The sequence below is a fragment of the Rhinolophus ferrumequinum genome, chromosome 28 (assembly GCF_004115265.2).
Source record: "Rhinolophus ferrumequinum isolate MPI-CBG mRhiFer1 chromosome 28, mRhiFer1_v1.p, whole genome shotgun sequence".
In the NCBI taxonomy this organism is placed as follows: Eukaryota; Metazoa; Chordata; class Mammalia; order Chiroptera; family Rhinolophidae; genus Rhinolophus; species Rhinolophus ferrumequinum.
Genome location: NC_046311.1, coordinates 8755869 through 8776392, shown reverse-complemented (window position 1 = coordinate 8776392; position 20524 = coordinate 8755869). Strand labels below are relative to the sequence as shown.

Below are 20524 nucleotides of genomic sequence, written 5' to 3'. Positions count from 1 at the left end.
ACAACCGCTGTCACATGGGCTTACATTTTTCCGTAACAGACAAGGCTTCCAATTTATGGAGGGAAGCGAGTAATCAAAATAGTGAGAGCCACTGGTACTATTGAACAAATAAATATCACAGTTGTGGCTAGACACCTATTTTTAGAGTCCTACTTTTGAGAAAGGAGATGGCTTTTACTTCTCACTACAAACTTGAAAGAACACGGAGGCGTGAGAAAAATGGACATGCTTTAGGGTCCCCTTCATGAGCCAAGCGTGGACAACCACATCATGACAAAGATGAAAGCATGGAACGTTTCCTATCTGGAATTCAAATTTCATAAGGTTCCTCTGTTTTGTTACACTCTATAAGCAAAGAGTGGCACTCATTCTAAGAAAAATAGGGACAAACTCCAACACTGTAACCTAAACATGTATATTATACAAGGAAGAACGTGAGATCGCTTTTTTCATTGTCCATTTGTTTATAAAATGTCCAAAAAACCTGAGTCTGTGGCTAAGCTTTAAAAGCAGTTGAATTAAGAATGAATAACGTGCCAGTGTTGTTCCTTATTTAAAAACAAAACCAAAATAAATCCAGAAGCAAATCTTTCTTCCTGCTAGTCCCCATTGCTTGCCCCGTATTTCCTATGAGTATAATATTGAGGTGGAATAAACTAGCTTCTAGCCCCTGGGAGAGATTTAACACTCTCAACATTAAATTTCAACTAAGAATTAATTATATTATCAGTATATTCCTTTCAATCTTCCCGACATTTTCTGATTTAGGAAAAATTCTCCTTTCTCTATGAATTACCTAGGCAAAACCAGAGAGAGAGAGTCCTGAAAAATGACCATATCAGGAAAAAAATCTTTCTGACATGCTTAAAAATTGAGTAGTATTTGTCACAGGATACACAGGATTCCCCAAAAGGATCAATGCAAAATTTCTACCTCAAGGTCTTCCCACTAATTCCAGCCCTCGAGAGCAAAGACGCAAAAATATAACTTTAGACTTTGAACAGGAGTATGTTTGGTCTGTTTCATCCCACTGAATATTAAAAGCCTGCAATTTGAAGACTTGAAATATTATAAACATCAGAAATAGATTGAGTGGCGTTTAGCATGGAAAAAAAAAAAACCTCTCGACATCTGTCATAACAAAGAACAAGAAACAATATTTCTGGTATACAACATTAAAAATTGTTCTTTGGGAATCTGGGCTTACTGCACTGAGAACTGTCTTTAGGGTTTCTTCCCATGGGAGGTACTGTGCACACATGGGGACACCCACGGACACACGGAGACACACACACACACACACACACACACACACACACTCTCTCTCTCTCTCTCTTTCTCTCTCTCTCTCTCTCTCTCTCTCTCTCTCTCTCTCTCTCACTCAACTCCATGGTACATGTTATTAAAATGAGGGGGAAAATATCAGTACTCTTCCAGAACATTATTTCCCTCTCAAGGAGGACTTTTGCTTTGGGAAATGAATATAAAACAGACTGTTTGAATTTTGAATCAATATTGTTTCTAAGTGGTTTTAAACTGCTCTGTTCATTACATAAAGTGCTTCCACACTGACTGGTATCTACCAACATGGGTTTTTTTTTGTTGTTTTTGTTTGTTTGTTTTTGGCTTGCAACAGGGATTTTTGTCTGGTATCAAATGGGAAGGCGAAAAAATACAAAAGGAAGGAAAAAAGTGGGGGAAGGTGTTGGTAAACTACAACTGAAAAATTGGGAACAATTTAGAAAACAATAACATATATATATATATATATATATATATATATATATATATATATATATATATATATTTATTTTGGGGGTGCCAAAAAAACGTATACATATTTTAAGAGATGTTTACACTTTGGTCAGCGTTGCTCAAGCAGTAGTTTGTTGTCATCAGAAGTGTCTGGACGCTGATGGGAACCACTTTGAGCACCTCTTGTAATTGCAGAGGTCAAACGTGACACTTGTATCCATCTTTTGTTATCAGTATATTTTTAATACAGTTTTCCTTTCTTAAAACGTGTATACATATTTTGGGCACCGTGTGTGTGTATACACTTTTTTTTTTAATAGGGAAGACTGATTTCATTAACGGTTTCTCTGAGCCAGTTGCCAGTTGCCAAGCCACCACCAGGCAAGTGGGGCTAATGGTTTTCCCCAACTGTAACTACTGTAAGCAAATGCACCATGAACTGAAGTTGCTGACTGAGCTGTGTGTCCTTTAGCTTTCTTTAAGGTAGGAGAGTTAAGAAGGGTGGGAGGAAAAATATTTGTGTGATCAAGCAATGCAGCCAATAATTCTGATTAACCTAAGACTGGGCTTAAACCTCACCGCCTGTAGAGCTCGTGAGTCACCCACCCACTGCACCTCCACTACCCAACACAGTGTAGAAACTGATACAAGTACCAATCACGCTGCAATCTATGTGACTTACTTTGAGCACCTGGTTTAGAGTTGCAATCTTTGTACCCATAGAGGCTCTCATGCAGAGAAAACACTCCATAAATGCATAATAATATGCAGAAAAATGAACTGATAAATTAATGACACGTTTCCTCTAATAATGTGCCATGGTCAAAAATAAAGGTGATTTAGGTCAAAAGAGCTGGAGTTGAGTCTTGCTTCTAGCCTATCAAGTTAATTTCTCTTAATTTGGGTTTGCTCATTTGTAGATGGGAAAAATAATACCTAATTTAATGGTTTATTCTGAGTACTGAATAAGCTAAAGCACATAAAAACAGCCTGCAAATTATAAACGCTCTATAAATATTAATACTTTTATAAATCTAATTACTTACCTAGTTCTTACTCAAAATGACCTTGTTTTCAATTATTACTTTTGTGCCACTTATTACTTACATTAAATTATGACTTTTCCCTGGAGGAAAAAAGTGGTGTCCCCCACCTTTCTATCAATTATCTTGTAAATTATCTACCAATTATCTCGTAAACTCATCGGATAACTGGGACTTAGGGGCAAACCACACTGAAACAGAAGAGGCTTCGTTTGGAAAGATGAGAGGAACAGCTACTGTCCTCAGAAAAACAGTGACCTGCGGGTAACTGAGATACAATGTCCGATGCAGTCTACATTAGCATGATGGAAACATTTTCAGAGAGAAACTAAACATCTAGATGCAACATAGTCTGTAAAACCAGAGGGCGTAACTGTGTTCTGTTAAACAGCGCGCATTAGCTAATAGAATGCTAGATACTCCATCCAGTTTCCAGTCTGGAATATCATACTTCACAACGGTCGGGGGTAACATACCAGGTATAAGCCTTTCAGTAGAAATCGCAAAGAAAATCCACACATACTAGGAATATTAGTGAGCCTGAATAGTAAGTAGGATGACTAAAGCTTCAAAAGGCCAGATTAATAACAATTTCTGGATTACTTCTAAAGGCAATGAAGCCAAAAACATTTTTAAGAATGGAGGTTTCATGTTTAAAAGGAAAATTTGAGCGAGTTGTGTCAGAGAAAAGACTGCAGGAAATAAGGAAGCCAATGCTTTCTCAAACATGCATAAGCTGATCATTAAGAATTGGCTGGAATCCATTTTAATATTAAAGTCTTGAAGCTAAGATGGCATGGTAGAAATGTGAGCAATTAAATCACTTCAGCACTAAAAAATCATATTAAATCAAATTAAAAGCAGTTAAATCCGAATGGCCATTTTACTCGATTCCCCTGAAAATTATCCAAAAGCTGGCCCTCTACAGTATGCCCTGTACACAGATTGTATAGGCTTTAAAAATGTGTGTGTGTGTGTGTGTGTGTGTGTGTGTATTCAATTATTGCTAATATTTCAAAGACATTGTTTGACTTTTTATTTTCTTAAAAATACCACAGCTTATCGTCTTCAAGTACCACTGCTTAGTCAACAGCTTAAAAAAAAAATCACTAATCTAACTTTGCTGTGTTTTGGCTATTCTTAAGAAGTCAGAAAGGAATTGTAAGCAAAACTACTCTCTCTATTGGAGTATAAGGAGACTTCCTCCAAGAATGACAATCTTCCCTGGATGAGATACCACAGATCAGCTTCTCTCTCTCTCGAAACAAGAAAACACAGGGAACGAGGCACGATGCATCTACCCAGTTCACCCAAAGGACTATGCAGGGCAATTCACAGCAACAACTCCTTCTGAATACACATGCCCTGTGCTTTCTCTCTAAGAAGGCTCTGCCTGGGTAGTGAAGAGTGGACTAATCAAGTTTGGATGATGGAAATTATCCTAAAACACTAAAATTGATGGTTTAAAAAGTACTGAAGTTTTAATGATGACATCCTAGCTCGTGAACAGAGGATGTAGTATACTATTTGTTTGCATCATCTCATAAGATGTTCCACAATTGATCAACACAAATGTATGAGATGGTCCTTATTTTCTTAAAGGAAAACATCCATATCTGTTTTCCACCCACAATTAATATGAAAGGGTAATTCCACCCCCACCCCCCAAAGACTGTAAGGCAATTGTGAACTCATTGATTGTCTTAAAAGAACAGATCATTCAGTCCTATTTCTGACAGCTGATCTACAAACAAACCAAGCCACAACGCAGGTGTCACAGTACAATTTCTGTATGATAGCAATAGGCAGAGTTTTTTTTATTATTACTACATGCTCTTATGATTTCTTCTCCCTGATGTTAATAGTAAATGCTGAAATATTCTATGTAAGTAATTGTTGGGCTGGAAAAAGAATGAATCTCTAATGCAAGTATTTATACCTTCTGCAATGAAAACAAGATATTATTGCTTTGTATGACCTTTCCTAACTGTGGAATACAGCGTTTTACACAATAGTTCCTTGGTTCATGCTTCAATTACTGACCTTTACTGTGTAGAAAATTAATGCAATTTTCATTGTAATCCATCCGTACAAATAAGTTCCACACAAAAGAATTAAAAGAATTCCACATACGGAATCTAATACAAATAGGAAATGTCAGCTGATTGCTGTGGGCCAAACTTAGCCATTATCTGTGTCCTGGGGTCGCCAGCAAACTATACTTGTAACAAGCAATTTCTTCTGTGGCCCATCAGGTATAAGACAGAAAGGGGAAAAAAAAATGTCCTCGCTTCAAAGTTCAGTTGGTACTTGTAGTTTTTCTAAAAGCCTAAAAGCTAGTTCCCTGAAAGTTCTATGTTCTAACTTGAAAGCCCACAAAAGAAAGGAAGGCAAAATTTTGGAGTCTACTTTGGTTTCTAACGCAGGTCACTACCGTGGACTTTTGATAATGAGAAGGAACAAGAGGCTGTCGTGATATCATTTTACAACAATCCCTGGTGCAGACAATAAAAGCATGACAGACCCCAGACCCAGTCCTGGGTTGTGCACTGAAGACAGGCAGAATATGGGAAAGTGTCCACCTCCTGAGGAAGTTGTGCCAAGGGGCCCCGGCATGCTTTCATCTCCGCAGTTGTCTGTGATGGTATTTGGTGGGAAGGGGAGCTGGCAATTAAGGAGTGTCACTTTCAAGATGGATAGGTTGCATAGAAAGGAGTGCCTTCTCCTCTTCCAGTTTGGAAGGAAACGGCTGTGTGTTTATAATTTGTAAACAGTTCATCTCTCGCTGGGTGTGTAACAGTTCCCAGAAGCGTGGTCTGTCATGTCTAACACGCAACAGAAGCCAGAAGGGCTGTGTGGGGAAGCCCTTTGATCCAAGCACCGGGGAGGGGAGTGGCCCCGTGCCTGAGTGGGGAGGTCTGTGACGAGCACGTCTCAGTCGTGCAGGCTGCTCTACACGGAGAAGAAATACTAGGTTGTAATATGTATGTAGGTGATATGTGCTCCGAGAGTCCCGACGTTGACAATCCCTCTCATTTATGTGAAAAGATACGGATTTATGTGAAAAGAAACCGCGGAGCTCGTTGGTTTCCTCCAACGAAAGGAGGGTTGTGTGAAGCAGGAGACGTGTGACCAGAAATTGTGACCAGAAGTCACAATTTCACATTAGGTTTACTCCTCTACAAGGTTTCACAAAACGTACCAAATTGAGGAAGCAACACAAACACGGCCGTGCTGTGGTTATAAGACCCTGGGAGAATATTACCATCAAAGTAGCTCAAGAGCCAACCTGGCTGGGAGGAAATGAGGGGAATCTCAGCACAACACCTCAGTGCAGGACGGGTGGACGCAGCTGTCATGGCTCGAAGGTGCATCCAGGTAGATGCTGTCAGTCATCCTTGACCCGAAAGCCTTGAGGCAGAGCCCAGAGGCTCCACCTCCAGACCCTGGCGCCCCAGAGAGTTGTGGAGACGCCTTTGGATAAGGTTAGACCTCGACAACCACTGGTGTACACTTCCTGTCCCGAGTTTGTTGCCTGCCAATGGACTAAACACCACTGTTTCATTCATTGCCTTCTTGTTCGATGCTATCCTTTATCTGATGAGCCAAAGACACATGGGTACAACTGTCTCTAAGGGGCAGATGATACCCTCTTTCATGGCTGGCTCATTTGTAAAGTCCCGGCCAAACAGAAAGTAACTCTTTCTCACTTCCAAGCCTTGGTTAATAAAATTCAGAATTTTTCCCAGGACAGGTGTAAAGGAATTTCAATAAGACGCGTGTTTCCTTTGGTAAAACACCTCCCCCACCCCCATCGTGTGCTTTCACTCGGATATGACTAGTTTAAATGTTCAAGGAGTTATGTCACTCAGAAGCCACCCACATACATTCATCAAGAAGGAAGTGGCGTCTGCGTGACCTTTATTCTGAAAAGGATCGATTCACTTTTTAAAAATATTTTACTACTTTATTTTATGATTTTGCTATTAATGATCATTGTAGCACAACAAATAAGATTTATTTGGTAATCCACCCAATTTGCTTCAAATGGGCAAAACCCATCTGGCTCTCTCGATTTATTTTAAGGCTGTTTGTGTCATGGAGCCAGTGTTTTCAAATTCATTTCTATTTCCTGGGAAGTTTATACTGGATCCTTAACTCTTAGGAATGCCCCCCTTTTGCCCCTTTCCTCCCCTGCAGGCTTCCTGGATGCTACCATCACAAGCCCCATCGATCCACAGGTTCTAGAGGACCTGGAAGTCCATTAAGCTAGCGGCATTTCACTTGGCACTTCATTTTTTTTTTCGTGTTATTCCAGAAGGTTTGTCTGAAAGCGTAATGACAACAAAAGCAGCAGATTTGAGAGATTCTCCCAGGAGAAGAAAAAAGGACAGATGTACACAGACATATAGCTGAAAACGTTGCCAACAACAGCTGGGCAAGTGACAGGCTCTGACGTGGGTGACCACCCCACCGAGTGCAGGCATGAACCTAAAGGAAGAGTGTTCACTTGATTTCCTCTGACTTCCTAGGCTACCTTTCAGCTCCCTTTTAGACACCAAGGAGAAGGAGACTGTTCCCTTGCATCAATGACAGGTCTCCTATAGGTACACTTTTTGGAAGAATATTTCAGTGATTCCTTACATTTTCCCCCTGTTCATCCTTATTTAAAAAAAAAAAACAAAAAAAACAAAAAAAACAAAAAAAACAAAAGAAAAACAAAAACAAAAAAAAACCCAAAACCCACAAAAAAACAGAAACAGATATCCTCCTTAAATGACAAAACTACGAATGTACTGGTCACTCCACAGTACTAAAAACGACAGACTTTGACCCAACCTGGAAGAATGTCACCTGCTGAAAATAGTAATGTCCCCTTTTCTGTTCTTGAATGCGTACTCACCTTATCGTCTTCCTCCTCCTCTTCATCGAGATCTGTGCTGTCCTGAAAGGAAAACCCACAATTTGCTCATAAAATATCAACTGAAATCACAAGGGCAAATTGAACTCATGCACTGTTTGTTTGTTTTTTTTTTAAGCTTTCCTACATAATTTAAGCACTAGTATTTTTGAAATGCATTAGGACCCCTTACAAGGTAACTCTTTTCAAGTTTAGGGATACTGTGGCAAAACCATAAATAATATTTGCATAATCTACATACAACTTAACTATAAATAAAGCTATTGGGGAAGTGCCCTTTGAAGGAATGCAGGGTGCCTGATAGCTCCCTTGGTTAGAGCACCGGTGCTCTTAACAACAAGGTTGCGGGTTCATCCCCGCATGGGCCACTGTGAGCTGCGCCCTCCACAACTAGGTTGAAACAACTACTTGACTTGGAGTTGATGGGTCCTGGAAAAACACACTTAAAATAAATGACAGTTTAAGGGGAAAAAGAAAAAAAACCAAAAAAAAAACCGCAATGCCGAGTTGTACTTTTTCTGCAAACAGTTTTGTTCTTCTTCTGACAAATGAACCAACTGCTAACGTTAAAGCGGAGAATACCATACTCCGTTTGTGCTAGGCTCATTGTTATAATGATTTCTCTTTTCCTTTGGGGCCATTACTGAAACATTAGACAGTAGAAAATGCATTAGTCTGAATATAATCAATCTCAAGAATAAGTTACAGGTTTCTATACGGTGTTCTTGTTTTCCTTGGGCTTCGGGTTTGGGGGGGCAGGTGGGGGGAGGAAACTTGAGGCTCTGATCTGGACTAAAGGGCGCCTGGCTTTAGTTCAGGGGTCACAGCACCAGCTGTGATGCAAATGGACTGGTTCAGATTCGTTTAGAAATCTTGCCTATCTAATAGGTAAATTTCCATCAGATCACTGCAATATTGAAAAGCTAGCACATGCTGGTTCATAATCAAATGGGTTCGGGAGCTTGGAAAGAAGGCTAGGTATTAGAAAACCGGGGTCTATTTTCAGCTTGAATACTTACCTGTCTGCTTACCCTTGCAAAGGTCAACCATGTTGTTTAGATGTCATTGTTCCCACAGAAAAAAGATTTGTCAATATCATGCTCTTAAAAGGGAGTGACTCTGAAGTAACCAGAGAGTACTCGGCTATCCTCCAAAAAAAACCACTGAGCAGCCATCAAGCAATTTCTCCACGGCTGGTACCACATTACCTCCCAGAATTCCCATGAACTTCAACTAGCGGTCTATGTGGTATTCACAGATGCTGCAGAACTAACCTGTTTACTATTGGCAGTGAGCATGTTTCATGAAGGCAAATGGATAAAACCCGAACATAATGAAGACATGTTCACGGAGAAAAAACAGTGTAATCACAAGGTAGAAGTCTTTAACTTGAGACAAAGTCTTGCTGTGTGACTTTGAGCAAATCACTGTGCCCATCTGAGTCTTACATAGTTTCATCGAGCATAAAAAGAAAACAGTAATTCTTGCCTCCTTCATGGTTGCGTTATCAAGATCAAATTAGGTAATAAATTGGAAACTGTTTTGTAAATTAAAAGGTTTTTATGCACACGTATACATTTACATACACATATACATAAAAGTATACTTGGGTACCCATGTATACGTTCATATATACTATAAATACATACCCAGGCTATAAACATATACATCATACACAGCTGGAAAAATAAAATCTGATTAAAAAGTGTAAAAATGTTAGTTGACAGCCTTGTTATTATACAGATGTTTCTCTGTAAAAATTTCCCTCATCTGTATCTCGGTGAAACTTAGTTCTTAAATGAAATTTACTTTAAAGGTATTTATTTATCAGGTGGTTCTAGTTCTAGCATCTTTGGGTCCCTCGTTATTGATATGTGTCCATGCATTAAACAATCAAGCATCAAACAGGACAGAATTTTGAATTTCCTTGAGGTTTTTATTCCCTGCCAAAATACTCATTGTCCCCAATTCCCCTATATCCCAAAGGACACCACAAATATCCCTTGAATATCCATTATTTCTGAGTTTTTTAAAAAATGAGAACATTATAAAACAGGTAAAGATGATTAGCTCTTGAGTCTTAAAAAAAACCCAATGTGAAGCTGAGCGGCTATCAGGTGTCCAAACCTTAGATTTTTGTTTTAAAACTTGGTCCTTGAATCGGAAGTGCCAAGAGGATGCCATGACACAAATCCCTAAATACAAAGTCCTGCTCACTCACAGCAGGAAAAGATCCTCTGGGCAGGGATGAGAGGAATAGAGGAAGGAAGGAGAGCTGGAGAAAAAGTGGATGCTGGGGCTTCCTTCAACCATGATGGGAAGTCTGAGGTTTACACCAAAAACGGGGACACTCACGCATAGAGGGGCCCATGCCCACCTGCTCTCGGGGAGCCACCAAAGGCTTTTCTCTGGTGGTTGAGAATGTTCTTTGCAGTCACCTTATGGAGAACCAGATGTGTACACAGACATGTTATGCTGGCACGGAAATAATGACCAAGAACCAGAGGGCTCTCCTCAGGCTAAGAATGTGGACCAAGACTCAGAAACGTAAGATGCCCTAGAAGAAAGCTCCAGATTGCACCTGATGAAAGATCTCCACTAGGACGTGCATATTTGTGCAGGGTGGCTCCTCAAGTCTCAAACCAAACGGACTTGGACTATGCACTACGCTCAGGTGGTGCTGGTGGTGCTGGTTTATTGTTGTTCCCACATTTTCCTCTAATCAAATGTAAGGGGGTTGGGGGGTGGGGGATGAGGGTGAGGGGGATCAAATGTACGGTGATGGAAGGGGAGCTGTCTCTGGGTGGTGAACACACAGTGTGATTTATGGATGATGTGATTCAGAATTGCACAACTGAAATCTATGTAATTCTACTAACAATTGTCACCCCAATAAATTAAAAAAAAAAAAAAAAAAAAAAAGTTGGTAACATTGAGAAAAAGAAAGTGTTGTTGTGCTTATAAAAGTGAAATGGGAACAAAAAAAAAAAAAAAAAAAAAAAAAATGTCAGTTAATGGCATCTGCTTACCTGGCTGTCCTGGATGCTGCCAGTCTTCCCTTTCGGGGGTCTGATGAAATTGTACACAAAGAGCAGCAGTAACGCCAGGGGGATCATGTACAGTTCAAAATTCCAGACCGTGACCAAAAACACCTGATTGGGAGAAAAGACCAAATCACTGCTTGAGGACACAGTATGGAAGGAAACTTAAATTCCTAGTCATTGAATTAAGGAAATTAAACCAAGGGGTCTCTCTCTATAGTAGCGTTTAGAAACAAACAGGTTAACACACACACACACACACACACACACACACACACACACGTAATGATTAACAGTTTTAGAACTGGTAGTAGACTGAGGAAGACATATGATAGAAATGAGTTTGCCAGTCACACTCTGGAATAGATAGATTCAGGAGTCCCGTAACTGGAAACCCCATAACCCTATTAACCCTATGTTTTGTTCCTAGGTTTAGTGCACCAGAATGGAGGTAAAGTAGTATGGAGAAATCTACGGTCTCCAAGAGGCAAGCCCCAGACCAAATTTTACCAACAGTAAGGTTTATTTGAATTGCAGCAAGGGATTACTTTTTAAATTGGCTGCTGATATTTAAAAATCCAAATATATCAGATAAAAACTTCAGATTTCCAAAGTCTCCTTAAAAATCTTAAAGTCTTCCAATTTTGAGGCTGGTTGGCCACAAGAATATGATACCCTAGTACTGCCTCCATCTGACCAAGTAGGCACTTAATCTGCCCGACTTCTACCAGCCTCTGAATTTGTGATCCCTACCATAAAGGATAAGCAGGAACTTGGGTCTGAACCCGTGCCTACGCTACAATGGTCTCTGGAGACATGAATGCAAATAAGACATCACCCTACCTCCAAGGGACACACTAATTAGTAGGACAAATAAGAAAAGAACACATGGTAATTATTTCATGAGGCAGGAATCAACTCTTGGACACATTACTTCAAAACATGAGCCTCACTTTCTTTTCAAACTCACAGGTAGTCCAGAAGATGAAATCAGATAATTTGTGGTTATTAGCTGTCAGCTCATACCAGTACGTGCTGAAAAAAGTTGCTCTTGCAACATATCAACTTAGAAGGGGCAAATTATTGCATCTTAAATATTGAATCCTCGTTTCCAAATGCAGTATTTGTTTTACCTATTAGTAAAACCTTTTCTACCACATAAATATTTTGTTTTTGTAGATATTATATATTTATTGCTTATTTTTGGGTTGCTATTGTAAATTTAATCATTTCTTCCACTATATTTTTCAAATGGGTAATTGTTGGCCTATAAAAGCTAATGATTTGTACATATTCATTTTCTTAAATTAGTAACTTTACTGAATTTTCTTATTGTTTCAAATAGCTTTTCATTTCATCATTCTTTTGGGGTTTCTCAGAATAAAGTCACACAATCTTCAAATAAAGAATCACTTCTGTTTCCTCTTTTCTAATATCTGCAACTTACTTTTTCCATACTTAATTTCATTATTAAAAACAAAGCAATGTTAAATAAAACCGTTGAGAGGGATATCATTGTCTAATTCCTGAATTTAATTAAAATGCTTCGAACGTCCATTTTCAATATATGCATTCATTCTCATTATAAGATAGGATAACAAGACACCAAGTGAAATGACATCACGATTTCCCCCAATACTTTGGAATCCCCTCATTTGAAATTTTTTTGAGAGCCTGTCTTTCTTTGACAGTGGATTTAAGACTAGAAAAGAGCCAAATTACATGAAGCCAAGTCTCTGAATAACTCTCCAAAGCCCTATTTAAAACAAAAAACAAAAAACCCTATGTCAAGTCCTATCCCTTGATACATTGTTTCCTCAACTAATCTGAGAAGGGGATACAATTTATTTTCTTGTATCACATGTACTAGGCTGTGAAACACCTGCTAATTTTACACCAGTTTCAGAATGTTAACCGCTGCCAGGGGTTACAAACCCACCGGTTCAAGCAGGTAAAGTGTAAAGAAATACAGGAAGTAAAGAGTCACCATCATCATCATACTTCTTGAAGCAAATGAATGAATGAGCCTCAGTGAAATGGATAGCGATATAAGAATGCAGAAAATCATATGTGAGATAAAGTTTGTTTGGCCTCTACCAATTATTTCTGTAGAAAAGCACTGAAGTCATTCACTGGTTCAAGGGAAGACACTGATTTGGTTATCACTTTGTGTTCAGCCGGATACTAAAGCATGGCGGTGTTTGGAGTAGACTAATAGTTTAGTAGAAGGGAACTATAAACAAAAGACGTGATAAGGGTAAAAAAAATTTTAAAGGCTTCACAAGCCTAGGGATGGTAAAATGCCATGCAGGGCTGGATCCTAGAAGGATGTGGCTGGAGATGAGGTCAGGGGACTGAGCAGGCGTCAGGGATGGCAAGGTCTGGATGACATGGTGGCCAGTTGGAGATGTGATTATAAAGGAAACGGGAAGTCATTTATGTATTTTTAAATAGAGAAATACAGTGCTCCCCTCAAAATAAGACCTAGCTGGACCATTAGCTCTAATGTATCTTTTGGAGTGAAAATTAATATAAGATCCAGTCTTATTTTAATATAAGAGTGGGTATAACATAATATAATACAATACTGGGTATAACATAATATAACATAATATTAATATAACATAATACCAGGTCTTATATTAATTTTTGCTCCAAAAGACGCATTAGAGCTGATGGTCTGGCTACGTCTTATTTTCTGGAAAACACGGTCACAGGATCTAATATTTAACTACATAATGCAGGTAACAAAGTATCCTTACTTATGGGAAAGGGCTAAGGAAATGAGAAAGTGAGAAAAATTTTAGGAAGAAACTGCACTAGCCCGAAAGAAAGGTCAGGTACACTTTTGTCTGGGATGCTAAGGGATGTTTCACAGAAAATACAGATTTTTATTGGTTCTTTAAACATGGCTTGGAATTTGATTAACTGTGGGAAGTCACGTGGAGAAACACCACGGATCGTGAGGCCAGTTACACTCACCCACGCACCAGGAATTCCTTCTGAGTCCTGGACAACCCTTCAAGTCATTCCCAGCCACCTTACCCGTTTGGGTTGGCCTCTGAAAGTAGCCATCGATTCCCTTCCCCACTGGGCTTCTCATATGTATAATCTACAGGGCGGACAGGCTCCTAGCTTCCTCACCCACCTCCTGCCCTCCACACAAATAGTAGTAGCTGCAGGAGAAGCAGACTGAGGAAAATCAAACGCCCAAATCTTTCAGAAGTTGCAGGTAACATGTGACTTCCACATATTTGTAATTGCAGTCCTCCCAGCCACTCACAGGTTCTAATGTCCATGGTCTGTGACCTCTTTCCTTCTCCCAGATGTATGCCTTTTAAAGTCACTTTCTATGTAAGGACCCAGTGCGGGCTTCAGAAATCCTTATCCCTCAGAAAGCAACGTAAACGGAAGACAGTAACGAAGGAGCTGGTTGTGGTAGGCAGAATAATGGTACCCTAAGGACATGCATGTCCTGCTCCTCAGAACCTGTGAATATGTCACATTGCAAAGGGGCATTAAGGTGACAGAGGGAGTTAAGGTTGCTAGTAGTCTGACCTAGACACAGGAAAATCGCCATGAGTTATATGGTTGAATCCAATGCAATCACAAGGGTCCTTCAAGGACTGAGGCAGAAGAAGAAAGGAAAAGATGTGAAGGCAGAAGCAAGGTCAGAGGCGTGCCATGGCAAGTCTCAGCAATGTGCCCTGGATGGATCTGAGGTTGGAGGAAGGAGCCGTGAGCCAAGGAATGTGGGTAGCCTCTCAACATTGGAAAAGGAAAGAAACCTCCAGAACCACCAGAATGAAACAGCCCTTCTGACACCTTGATTTTAGCCCAGTGAGACGTGGGGCCGACTCCTGACCTTCAGCACTACAAAATAATAAATTTGTGTTGTCTAAAGCCATTCACATGGTCATTTGCTACAGTAGCAATCGAAAACTAATAAAGTAGTAGAATGTGAAGGGGTGAACACACCTAGGGGAATTATGAAAGGTCCAGGTTCCTTCTAGAAAGCGGTTAAGGGAAACAGACCCCAAACATGAAAGAAAGGCTTCAGCAAACCTCAGCTCGGATCAGGCCCCCAAACTGTTCCTGTCCTAACTCTGACTCCCCGCCCGACCCCACCCCCTGTCCTCTAATAAAGCCTTCATATTTCAACCTGTGCTTCCAATTCATATTCTGGTTGCCATGGTATATAGAAAGTTTACCGAATCAACACCCATTAGGTATCTCTTCTCCGGAGATCCAGGTGCATCAAAATATCCAATTTCTGGTATTTCTTTGGTACTATCTTTGACCATTTGTACACGACCTAGAATGAACTAGTCAGTTCACTGCTGAGGGAATGGGGAGTGGGAATTAAACCGGGTGACTTTCTTTGTCTCTTGGACACAAAACTCCATCCACTAGTTCTGGTTTTCTGTGGGAATGACCCAACTGCGAGTTTATTCCTAGCATTTTTGCAGGAAGATGCCTGGGGTATGCGCTTTTCATTTTGTTATCTTCTCTGACTATTTAAATAAAGAAGGTATATAATTTTCAAACTGTCAGTTTCCCCATAACACGACAACGAACATTTCTACCGAGAATGTAGTTAATTCCATTCTGATATTGAGGAAGTCTATACATAAAAATTCTACATAATCCTAGTAGTAAATATAAATTAGAGGTTTTTAGAGTGTATTCTTCAAGACTTGCAGTTTTTGTTGACTTTTATTTAAACTTTCTTGGGTGTACTAAAAGGATTTTTTTAAAAACGGAAAGAAAATGCTTCTAACCTGTATGGATACACAAGTTTCTTACTAAATATATATATAATATATATAATATATGTTATATATAATAATTATAATATATTTTATTATATATTTATAATATATATTTATATGTATTTATAGTATATAAAATATATTTTTAATATATATGTTTATATATATTTATATAAGTATATATAAATATAAATATATTTATAATATATATATGAGATATTATATATTTATAATATAATAATAATATATTATAATAATATATATTATATTATATATTTTTTTCCCTTTTAAATATGAAACATTTATGAAAATCCCACTGTTTGCATCATGCTACTGGCTATCCTATCCTTTACATTTCGTGATGATTTCATGTAAATGGAAAAAAAGTCACACAATCACCTCTGGCCCAATAAAAATCCCCACAACACTCATACTGGCAGAGCAGTCAGTGAAAAAAGTAGAAAAGCACTAAAACCAAAAGAAAGAAAGCATCTAATATGCTACAACGATTGGCTTTTTTTCTCCCCTAAAATGATCATAATCTCAGGTCTAGAATCAGGCAATAAATTTCTCATTATGCGTTTTTGCAGAAGCTAGTAATTGAGCAGTTGAAAGTCTGATTTTGGTAAATACGCCTTTCAAAGCCATCAGCAAATTCTCTGCTCTGATTAAAGGAAGGGAGAAAAAATAAATCCTCACACATTTATTTATTCCCCCATAAAGCTGAGGATCTTGAAGAGGTCAAGAAAAAAATTCCATTAAATGTACCGATAAGTGTCTCTCACTCATTCCAGAGGCATCACTGTTGGCACTGGGGGGGGCCACCCTCCGAGGCAGAAGCCCAATGGGGCTCTAATTGTACTCTAAGTGGACAAGCATTCTCGAAAAGTGTTCTCTGACTTTGGGCCCACGAGCATCAGGCTGCAACTGTGACTAAAAGCTTAAACTTAACACTTAGGACTTATCCTTCATGTTCGTAGAAAGATTGCATCAGAATGAATAGAGGGAAGAAAAAAAAAACGCTCTGGGTAATAAAGCAAGTGTATCTAATTAGCATTAGTGCAGCAATAGAGGAAAGCAGCTCTCTGTATTAAGTTACTCCACTTGCAGCTTTATTTCTGGCACTAAAAGAAGGAGGGTTGCAATAAGTTAGCATGAGGCCTGCGACAGCACTGCGTGTATTCAATGTGCTTAAAACAGGCGAAGGTGCCTCAATTCTGGAACCCTCCACTAGTGGTTAGTGAGCGAAGCTATTTATAGCCAAGTCCAATTCCTGTAGGAACCGTATCCAGAATGGCTTGGATGGTCTCCCGTCACTCAGACAGACTACCTATTTGCTTAATGAAAAAGAAAATTGTGTTTGTATCAGAGCCACACATTCTTGCCACTAAAAACAGACACGATGCCAGGGGTTGGATCTTCCTTTCCTTAGAAATGCTTTTAGGAGTCCTGAATTTATTGTTATCAGGAGGGGTTCAAAAAGTTTTCCCATGATGCTGAGCTAATGCTATAAAGCAGGAAGAAACCCAAAATGCAGTCTTTAAGCATGTATGTGCACACGCGCACACACACACACACACACACAAAATCCATCCTTCACTTAAACCATCATTTGATCACCAAAATAAAAGTCCAAATCAAAACCCACCAACTACATATTCAATAATTCAATTTTTGGCCTGTTCTGTTCAAAATCTGTTACATCATGTAAATAATTGTGCTCAGAACAACCACCACCAGCAAAAAAAAAAAAAAAAAAAAAACCCACAAAAACCAAAAACAAAAAACCTGAAACAACAATGATCCCATTTAAAGAAGGTGTTTGAATTCTCATGTCTCTAATTGCAAACAGGAAAAAAATAATAAGTTTGATGACATGAAGAGAAAAATAAAGTCTTCCCCAGCTTTTTTAGGATCTGATCCATTTAAGCACAGAATGCAAATAGTTGAAAAGCGCTTTAAAAACCAAGAGGCACATGTTCAGGTAACAGCAGAGCCAGGAGACTGTTTATTTTAATAAAGCTACTATGTGCACACGGCCCCAAATTCGGAGGGGCACTGGGGCCAGGGCATGTCTAAACTATCACCACCTGTTTGCCCCGAAAAAATCAATTAAAGTCACACTTGCATAGCACTCCCTCTCCAGCCAATAAAACTTAGCTTCGTCCTGAGACTTGAGTCGCTCTGAAGAAATGTACTTGAAACCTAAATCCTAGGTCTCACATTCCCACCCGCTCGCATACATATAAACTAACCCCAGTAAAACCCGCATACAGGGGCAGGGTAGACATAGGAGGGAGAAGGAGACTAGAAAGAAATTCCTACTTTTATCAAGTCCCATCCTGAGAATCATACCTCCTTTTGGTGAATTCCAATAATTTCTTCCAAGGCTCTTTTTTTACTATTAATTCCTTTTCTCTCTTTCTTTCTCTCTCTCTCTCTCTCTCTCTCTCTCTCTCTCTCTCTCTCTCTCTCATTTTCTCCTTCAGAACAGAATTCTGTGCTACATTTTCTGTGCAAGAGAAGAGATCCAACTTTGCAAGTTGAAAGCAAGGGCAGGGAAGCCATCCCAAGTGTTTTAGTAATTAAACGAATATGCATAATGAGCCATATGCCCAAAGGGCTTGTTCTTCATGTGGGCCAGATTTTTGTTTGAATTTTTAATTTTTATATACAGAGGAAACATTCAGTGTAATCTGCCGACAGTGTGAGAGAATGCGCACGAAGAAAACGTGCAAGGGACCGTCCATGCAGGAGCAGGAGACACTACAGAAATTCTCTTCTGAAGATGTTGATCCAAATGTGTTTTCCCCCCTCTAGCAATTGTTCTCGTCATCTGCTCTGAGTCTTCAGGAGACACATATAACGAATACACTGACAGCTTTATACAGTATGAATAAAATACAGTGCGGTCAGCTGAAAAGTGTGAAAAGCCTATGGGACAAACAAGGATTTCTTTTTTTAAAAAAGTAGAAAAAATCCTTCTACACCCATCATCCAGACTACCATCTTAAATTACAGGAAATCCTCCCAAGGAAGCTATATAAATATTATATTGAAATATATATATATATATATATTATATTGCAGGCTCTCGGCCACATATATTAGCAATCTGAACTGATCTAAGAGGAATTCTTACCTCTCAATCATGCAACTGTGCACAGTGGGTAGAAACTGCTCAGGGCAAAACACAAGCTTGCTCTCCCCACTCCTACAGCAATACAGACTGTGAACTGAAGGAGTTCAATGTGCTCTCGCAAACATACAGATTCCCAGTATTTCCTAAATGACCATGGGGAAAAGACCTGCTAAAACCTCCCTGGAAGCTTTTCAGTGTCATTTAGAAAATACTGAGTTATAATCCAAACAACGCAAGAGAGACGGCGTCTGACAAAATTACCATGTCAGCTTCGGGCCGCACAGGATCCGGTGGGCCTTCTCTTTGAGGGGGAGGAGAGCTAAAATGTGTTGGCACAACGTTTGGAATGTACAATGATGGCGTGGATACAGATATCAGGTACTATGTGTGGGTCGGTCATACCTAATTCAGGTTAAACATTTCCGAATGGAGTGACTGAGTGTGCATGTGTGTATGTGTGTGTGTGTGTGTGTGTGTGTGTGTGTGTTGTTGTGTTGATGGGGGAGGACGCACAGAGGAAATGCTAAAATAAAGATCACTATTCCCCACATCTTCAATTGAAATAACCTAAATGCAAAATGCCATACTGGGCCTTCCGGCATCAATAAAAGATTATAAAACAACTCTGTGATCAGAAGTCACCGTGCACCCTTGGACTCTTTTCCCTTGGACCCCCCCACCCCCTTCTTGAACACAGATATGCTGTCCTTTTTCACAATGTAAACACCAGAATGGAATGCAAAGAATTTAAAGAGCAAGTCATCATGGAGCTGTAAATAACATCTCTCATTGCTTTCACTCTCCATTCAGAGTTTACGCCTTGGACAGGCCTGGGTTACTTGATCTAGTGGTCTCAGTGGAAAGACAGATAAACTTCAACGGCAGGCAGAAGACAAAAATTGACAAGGTGCATCACCTTTCCAGACTGTTTAAATCTTTTAAGGAAGTGTCGGAGCAATTAGAGAGGGAGTGTAATCTTTGCAGAGTGCATTAACACGCTCCGACCTCCCAGACAATAGATCAGACCTCAGACATAGAATGCTTCCCTAAGGCTTTTTAGCCAGGGTATTTGATTTCTTAGTCACTCCATGTGTTACTATAGGTATCATCCATGTAGAAGGTATTATTCATCACTGCTGTCCCCTAGCTCTGAGACAGGACTGCAATCAAGCAAAAAGCAGGAAAATCACCATAACCCTCAGTGGTATTTCCTGTATCTTTAAGATGGGAGTGGGGGGGGGAGTCCAAATTTCTGGAAAATAATCTTTCACAATTCTCTCACTATTTTTTTCAAGCTCCAAAGTCCGTTCTGTAAAAGTGAGTTGGTTACATTAATATGCATAAGTCATTGGAGGAGCATGGTTGGGGAAGGGCAACCTCCCAAACATTCGACGCTTTTTGTCTATAAAATGAACTTCATAATAGATTCATTGAGGAACACGCCATGTGCGATAAACAACATGGTAACATGCAAAAGAAAGCAAAGGGGGGAAATCAAATAAACTCCTTGCACTGCAAGCTTTCAAATCTTCATTTATCCTGCAGGTTACGCGTCAGGACGCACTGGTCGGGCAATAACCTATTTCCTGATGAATACATCCTGTTCCAACTGCTAATCTCGCAGTGGACGCTTGGCTTTTACCATTTATTATAAACATTTTCAAGAACTGCTTACCACGATATATTTTTTTTTAATGGATTAGATTTTGGTCAGCTGCTAACAGAGCAGAGAACTGAATATTCTTTCTATGAAGGCTGCGAAATAGGTTTTCCGAGGGCCTGACTTACTTTCCACTCTTGTCCCTCATGAGTAATTGGAATAGCAATTGAAACAGAATATAAGAAGGCTA

General features: G+C 39.5%; 1 protein-coding gene across 1 annotated transcript in view; it reads right to left on the bottom strand.

Annotated features, from left to right (window-relative positions):
* Positions 1–20524, bottom strand: part of MCTP2 (multiple C2 and transmembrane domain containing 2) — a 170478-nt gene that overhangs the window by 16100 nt on the left and 133854 nt on the right. The window contains exons 18-19 of the mRNA XM_033100384.1: positions 10749–10871; positions 7702–7743 (exon numbers count right to left, since the gene is read on the bottom strand). Of these exons, the coding sequence (XP_032956275.1) occupies positions 7702–7743; positions 10749–10871 (165 nt within the window). The remainder of the gene's footprint in view (positions 1–7701; positions 7744–10748; positions 10872–20524) is intronic.